The sequence below is a fragment of the Anguilla anguilla genome, chromosome 18, assembly GCF_013347855.1.
Source record: "Anguilla anguilla isolate fAngAng1 chromosome 18, fAngAng1.pri, whole genome shotgun sequence".
NCBI lineage: Eukaryota > Metazoa > Chordata > Actinopteri > Anguilliformes > Anguillidae > Anguilla > Anguilla anguilla.
The window spans coordinates 29,973,251-29,980,782 of record NC_049218.1 but is presented as its reverse complement, the minus strand read 5'-3'; the positions used below and the strand labels follow the sequence as shown (position 1 = coordinate 29,980,782).

Genomic DNA, 7,532 nt, shown 5'->3' with positions numbered 1-7,532 from the left:
TATTCTCCAGTGGCTCAAAGAACTGCTAAAAGCACGTTAGCACTATTTATCTGACTCATTTTCTCACTGAGAGATTTTCCTGTTATACAAATCCCTTACATACGAAAATGCTTCATTGCAGGGCAACAAAAGATCATGCCAGACTTTCCTCAGTCAAAAATTAGATCCAGCTTTTTTTTGTAGAACTGGTCAAGAGTGCCTTTGAAGAAAAAAGAAAAAAAAAAGGGAATATATTTAGAGGAAGTTGCAAAACAATGGTTTTCACAAAGGGAACCTGGTCATTAATGCCCAAAATTTTTCAGTTGTAATATGAGGGGAGTAAACTTCACGGTCAAAATTAAAAAGGTGTCCAGTATGTCTCAAATTCAGAAATGACTTGTGCCAAATATCTAACTCCGAATGACCCTTCTACATAAACTATAAAACAAACTTTTAAACCTCCTCTTCTCCTCTTATTCTACCTACTGTAGATAGATATGTTTCCAGTGAAAACTGCTAAACTCATCTCTGCAAATCAAAGAACATCCTGCTCTGCTTCAGTACCCCAGTTCTTTTCCGATACACAAGCCTTCATCTGGTGAAACTTCCTAACATGCTTTTCATTACATGCCAATAAAAGTGCAGCAACGTCAAATAAAGTGTTAGACACTTACTCCAGTTTGTACAAGTGTTATTAAAACAGGTTCTAACAATCTGAGATGCATGTTATATCACTTTAGACACGTGGCTTCGCTAATCGATCGCGACGTGACGCAAAGCACATTTTACATTTGCCTTCTCTTCAAACGTGTAAAAAAAGGACTGAAAAAAACCAAGTGGACTAAAAATTTAAAAACTGAATCAATGACAATAAAAACAAAGTTTCGTGAGATGACCGGATTCGTACTTTAAGGGTTAAAACAGACGGCCATTTTGGGAACTTGTTACCCGTCATGCCGTGCTCCTTTTCTCTCGTGCTGTAAAATGGATGCGGCGCGTTCTTAGAAGAAAGGCTCAGAAGTCGGAAATGAGAGGGGAAGGAGCGGCTCTTCTAAAAATAACAGCGCAGCCATTTTTCACAGGAGGGTCTGTGAAGGAGCTGGACCAGCCGTGAAGGCCGCCAGTTCACCCGAGCCCTCTTCCAGAAAGTTCCGTCTCTTTCACGGCAAGCGTCCGATGCAGCAGTCGCCACCTCCGCTCGCAAAGCATTCGGACGGGATTCAGAAAGGATCTCATCAAAAATATCTCGAGTGACCTGAAACCTCGACTTAAGAAAGACCGTCACTCTCACTATTAAAAAGGGGAATTGTACAAGGGAACGTTTAGCCACACCCTCTTTTGTGCAGTTAAGATATGAACGATCGACGTGCTTTACCCGCCCACGTCAAGAAAATATACAAAACAAAATGAAGAAAAACAAAAATTCATGATCAGGCCTAGGCAGAAAAAACCCCCTTCTGCAGAAAGAGCCAGTTCTCCAGGACTTACTTCAACTTTACATTTGGCTCAAGACTTCTAATTTCTCCGTTACACCCAAACCCCTCATTTTGAGATGTGCGAGTCCTTGACTTAATCGTGTTTTTTTTTTGTTGTTGTTGTTGTTTTTTTTAAGGGCACCTTTCAGGCCTCGACCTTCTCCTTCTTTTTGCTTTTCTTGAGGAAGGAGGGGGTGCGGAAGAGCTTCTTCTTCTTGCTGGGGGACTTGGCGGGGGAGCCCTCGGGCGTGAGCGGCTCCTCCGTCTTGTCGGCGGGCGCGTTGGCCACCTCCAGGCTCTCGGCCGTGCTGGTGGTCAGCTGACTCAGGCGCTTGCTCAGGTCCTCCCCCACGTCCTGCAGGAAGTCCCGGCCGTTCAGGAGCCCGTCGCCGTGGTTTTCTGTCACGCACGCACACGCACGTACGCAAACAGACACACACGCACACACATGCACAAACGCACACATATACACAGACACACACGCACGTACACACACGCACACACACAGGCACACACACACGCACACAGGCACACAGGCACACACACACACGCATACACATGCGCACACACACAGGCACACACACACACACACACACACACGCATACACACACGCATACACACACGCGCACACACACGCATACACACACGCGCACACACACGCACACACGCATACACACACGCACACACACACAGGCACACACACACACAGAGCACATGAGAGGTGGAGTTAGCTTGCGCTGTTGTAACTGACAGGGTTCACAGCAGACAGCTCACACCTACAGAAACTGGGTCACTCGCAGACTGAGCACGTTTCTGCTCTACATTAGCGCTGGCTTGCGTAATAATGCTTCCATTCATTCATTAGAACACAATCCATCGTTTCAAACCCTGTGTTGAAATGAACCACTCTATTAATGGAAAAGCCTTAAAACGGGTGGGGCAGGGCATTACAAACTGAATGCTAAATGAAATTTTCAGAGAACTAAAGTGTGAAGCTTGCAGTTACGTAAAGATCAACAAAGTTTTGTTTGAGCACGTACCTGCCACACACAAACAACATGCATTGCCTGACCTTGAGCTTCCCTTCAAGAGTAGGCCTACACTTCATCAGAAGTCCAAAATGTCCAATGCATTTAACAGAAAAACTACCAAAAATGCATATGGAATTCCACACATTGGAACAGAGCCTTAAGAGATACCAGACCATGGGGCCCATCCACACACTGGAACAGCCTTAAGAGATACCAGACCATGGGGCCCATCCACACACTGGAACAGAGCCTTAACAGATACCAGACCATGGGGCCCATCCACACACTAAAACAGAGCCTTAACAGATACCAGACCATGGGGCCCATCCACACACTGGAACAGAGCATTAACAGATACCAGACCATGGGGCCCATCCACACACTGGAACAGAGACTTAACAGGTACCAGACCATGGGGCCCATCCACACACTGGAACAGAGTGGGGTTCATTTGTGCCTTAGAACGGGGCCTTAACAAGCTACGCCACTCTGCAGCCCAAGGCAGCTCTCACTTCTGGCAACTCTAAACCGAATGACTGAGCATTCAGCCAAATCCTTGAGAGCACACTCAACTGGTTCTCAGAGAATTTATGCTAATTCTGCTACATGGCGTAAGATCTCTGAAGAACAGCAAACCACTGTGTCTCATGCACATTACAGCCTCCTTAACAAACGTCTTTAGATAACATCAAACTGGCCCACACGCGCGCACACACACACACACACACACACACACACACATGCACGCACACACACACACACACACACACACACGCACACACTCTCGCTGCTCAGTGAAGCATTATAGCGGTGTGGTTTTACGACCGGTACCTTCAGCAGCTGGGGTTATTTGTGGAGACTGCGGTTGAGAGACAGACTGTGAGAGGGTGGAGACATCCTCAGATGTTAGCTCCTGATCCTCATCTGCAGAGCGGGGGGAAAGGTTAGCACTGAGAGTTAGCGTTAGCCGTGCACAGCCGATACGTACACACGGTCAGACAGTCAGGTGTGGCTGTGCTATAGCATCCATACGCATGCACTTAACGCATTCGTGCAACACAAGGTGAGCATCGGTGTTAAAGTTCATTAAAACAGGTGTGTGTTCTCACTAATGCTACAGTTAGCATCTGATCCTTGCATTTCATACTGAACTCTCAGATGAAATTACCAAATTACATTACACATTGGGGAGTACTATATCCATTTACTCTTACGTAACTGCACAAATCTAAGGTTATGAACGCTCACTCTATTCAAGGAAAGACACAGGTGGACTGGACATCTAAGTTTGCGCTAACGCTATTTTTGACTGCGTCCATCAACAACCAATCGATCAAGCTCTGGTCTCTGCGGACGGACATCGGGACGTGTGGCAGGACAGGGGTACACAGCCTCTGAGTGCAGAAGCTTCTCAGCACAGCGAAGAATCACACCTCTCTGCAACATTATGGTGCCCGGGCCAAACCTTCCTCCAGAAATACTTTAACTCTTTCCACTCCAGGCAAACTCCAGCAGACCGGTGAAAACTGGAGTATACTGGTGAATCCTGATTAAACCATTACCATAACCAGCTTTCAGAGCAAGATTCTTCTGTCATCCGACTGTCCATGTTGGTTAGTAATAAGTTAGAAGGAATCTGCATAACTGGTTCAAAATTATTTACCAGCCTGCAAAGAGTTAAAGTACTTTAAATATGAAGGAAATCCTTTCAAGCTGTGATGAAGACCAGCTTGTGGGCAAAACGTGTTGGCTTTTCTTATGTCCTGGTGCCTTTAATATTACAGTCTTCATAATAGAGGCTTTTTAATTTCATATTTTTCTTTCCTTTGATACTTATGGAATGCCATGTTTTCAGTTTTGTTTCACCACTGGATTTGTTCCCCTGTTCCAAGAGCACCTCTAACCTTTTCCACCATGTTTTTATAAGAAAACCTAGATTTCCTTCTTTTCTCTCCTTTTCCTGCTTCAGATATGTAACTGACCCATGACTGAGCATTATCAATTCCGAATTCAGAACAGGCTATGTCATATGAACTAAGAGCAGTACATAACATTCAGTGCCTAAAATATCATCTGAAGGTGCTAATGTGGAGGTGTATTCAGCCATTATGTTAATGTGTGAGTGACGCATGCATAAGGTGGAGAAACCAAGTGAATAATCAGGTCAGGAATCTGGGAGGGAGGAAGCAGGAGACATGCGGTTAGCGTCTGACGGCTAGCGTGCGCGTGGAGTCGCGTTTCTGTGAGGCGCGCTGGGTGGGCTAACGCTGCGCGTGCTAGCGCCTCGGAGCCGAGTGTGAGGTTGTGGGTCGAGTTCTCCGCGGCCCGTTGGGTGTTCAGCAGGAAGGCGCTCCAGCCCCGGCAGGGAGGGGCTAATGCCGACCGCTCCGCCTTGCACCGTTAGCCCTGCGGCGTCCCGGGGGCCTACCCTCGATCCCGAGCTCCTGGCGCTCCACCCGCTGCTTGTACTGCTCCAGCTCCCGCTCCGTCAGCTGGCTGAAGGGGTTGGGAGGGAGCGGCTCCATCTGGTCCTCATCCGGCATCACGTAGGGCTGCGGGGAGGGCCACAGTGTTGGCACGGCGTGCGGTGCTAACGTGCTCAGCTAACGTGCTAACAGACACACTGCATTGCTAGCACACACGCAGCTAACACGTTAGCAGCTACACTGCTGTGCTAACACACTCAGCTAACGTACTAGCCTCCACACCACGCACTGACACACATGCATGCTACACATATACACATTCACGCAGGTGTAACACTGGACAAATACAATGGTGCTGGAGGTGAATCAGGAAATTATGAAATTGTGACATTTGGGGATTTCACATTTTTCATTTAGCCTCAGCTTTAAAACGGTATTTCCTAATTTGCCTAATTACTTGCAAATCAGTTCCATGAAAACATGACCCCACCCTGATTTCACTCCCAGCACAAAGAAAAACACAGCCGATAACTGCGGAATATGAGGTAAAAAGAGTAAAGATAACTAGAAACAAAGACCAAAATCTACAAAGAAGAAAAAACAGCACAGACCACGGGATTCAGAATCACACCATTAACACTACCTCAGCCAGGACCTCAGCCTTCAGGAAAACAAAATAAGATCAAACAACCAGAATGAGAAAGCTGTTAATCGGCACTCAACCCCTTCTAATAAAGAAACTCCTCTGGTAACCCTGGTAACCCCCTTTAAAACTGAACATCAGAGTGGCTGAGTGCAGGTGAAGTCTATGAAGCAGGGTTCCCCACCCTTATCCAGAAAGGGCCGGGTGTGGGTGCAGGTTTTTTCCCCCAACCAAAGAACGACACACCTGACTCTACTAATAAACCACTAACAGTCTTTGCTAAGCACCTTGATTAATAGAAACTGGTGTGTTCCTGCTTGGCTGGAACAAAAATCTGCACCCACACTGACCTTCTTGAGATAAGACTGAGAACGCCTCCTATAAAGCTATGCAGTGTACCACCTAGTGGTGAGAATCAGTAGCACATCACTCCTGTTCACTTCACCTTATCATTCAGCGCAACACTGAATTACAATAACTTAATTCAGAAGTGCACAGAAGTGTCAAAGGTTTTGTACGATAAGCTTTGGGAAGTTTAATTCATATTCTGTGAGTTTAAAAATAATATAATGTACAGCAAAATAATAAAATAAATAAATCTGCCGTTAAAGTGAACTATAACCACCTAAAGCTACCGTGATGTGCAGTGGGGAATAAAAAAAGCGGTAGAATAAGAAACAGAACGCTCACCGCTGCCGGCTTGTCCACCACAATGCCGGCGAGGACCTGGGCGCAGGGCCCGGCCGTCATCAGGTCGAAGCGGTTCTGCTCTCGGATCTGCAAGAACCACAGAGGGGCCTTTACCAACAGGTCTGTGTCTCACCGGCAAATGGGCAAATACAGCTATTGCAGGCAAACCGAGCAAGGCGCTTAAAACAAGCAATACGTCTATCCACCACAAGAGGGCACCATGGAGCCTCTGAGGAGATACGATCCGGAAGTAGGCGTCTAGTTGGACCTTTCTACGGTCTACAGGCTGTATGTGCCAGTCATGAGACAGTCAGCTTCACACGGGCTACACAATGTCCAGCGATGTGCTTTCATGTGCTTGTATTTATGAGCACATGAGGCTTCCCGCATAATCTAAATTTCAGACCACAAGTGCAGCCAGATGTACGTTCAGCAGAAAGGCTGACGTTTGAGCTGAGTTTAGCTGAGGGGGCGTTGACATCTGTGCTAATGGAGAGCGGCAGGACCTTCTATCGTCACTGTCATCCATACTTATTCATCTGGGGGTGGAATTGCTTAAATTTAGGGCAGGACAGTGCAGCGACAGGAAGAACGGGGAGCGACAGAGAGGGAGAGAGACGCGTGACAGAGGTCGTGCGGCCGGATTCCGACCGCTGACGTCACAGCTCGTAACGGTCACATGGTCAGAGCTCAACAGGCTACGCCGCGACGCGGAATTCAATCCGACCCTAAACCCCGCCGGGCCCCCCCCATGCGTTCGGTAGACGAGTGGCGGACCCCCACCCCCCCCGCACCTTGTTCCTCTTCGCCAGCACCTCGCTGGGGTTGGTGTTGAGAGGCACAAACTGATTGGGGTCCTCGATTTTGATTGGAGTGCCGCTGCTGTTGCCCAAGTCCTCCGCCTTCATCCACTGGAAAAGGAAAAAAAAAGCTCTTTTAAATTGACATTTCAGTCAGGCGTTTAGCAGACGCTCTTATTCAGAACATAACCGCGTGAGCACACACAGGTTTGGGCTGTAATGGTGTTGACACTGCATCCATCACAACCTATAGCAGCCAATCATTTTACACCAAGTTACATGCGGCAGCAGGTGCAGTAGTGGTGTTATAGCAGTAGTTTTCAAACCCCAAGAATTGATACCACTGGTTCATGCAGTGTGCCCGTGATTTCATGTGTGATCACTGCCAAAGCTCAGAACGGCCACAAGAGGGCAGTAGAGTAAAAAAAAAGAAGTTCTCAAACAACTACCCGTGAGTGCGGGTTACTGCTTTACGACCAAGGATAGA

At 47.4% G+C, this 7,532-nt stretch overlaps 1 protein-coding gene across 7 annotated transcripts in view; it reads right to left on the bottom strand.

The window, feature by feature from the left end:
• Positions 1 to 1,557: 1,557 nt before the first annotated feature.
• LOC118217865 (gamma-adducin-like) overlaps positions 1,558 to 7,532 on the bottom strand; it is a 65,074-nt gene continuing 59,099 nt past the window's right edge. For 6 of the 7 annotated variants that reach the window (XM_035399971.1, XM_035399974.1, XM_035399973.1 and 3 more), the window contains 5 exons: positions 7,040 to 7,156; positions 6,246 to 6,332; positions 4,915 to 5,038; positions 3,318 to 3,410; positions 1,558 to 1,853 (listed from right to left, as the gene is read on the bottom strand). In XM_035399971.1, the coding sequence (XP_035255862.1) occupies positions 1,600 to 1,853; positions 3,318 to 3,410; positions 4,915 to 5,038; positions 6,246 to 6,332; positions 7,040 to 7,156 (675 nt within the window). In that variant the 3' untranslated portion in view covers positions 1,558 to 1,599. The remainder of the gene's footprint in view (positions 1,854 to 3,317; positions 3,411 to 4,914; positions 5,039 to 6,245; positions 6,333 to 7,039; positions 7,157 to 7,532) is intronic. The other variant, XM_035399978.1, reaches the window with a different exon arrangement.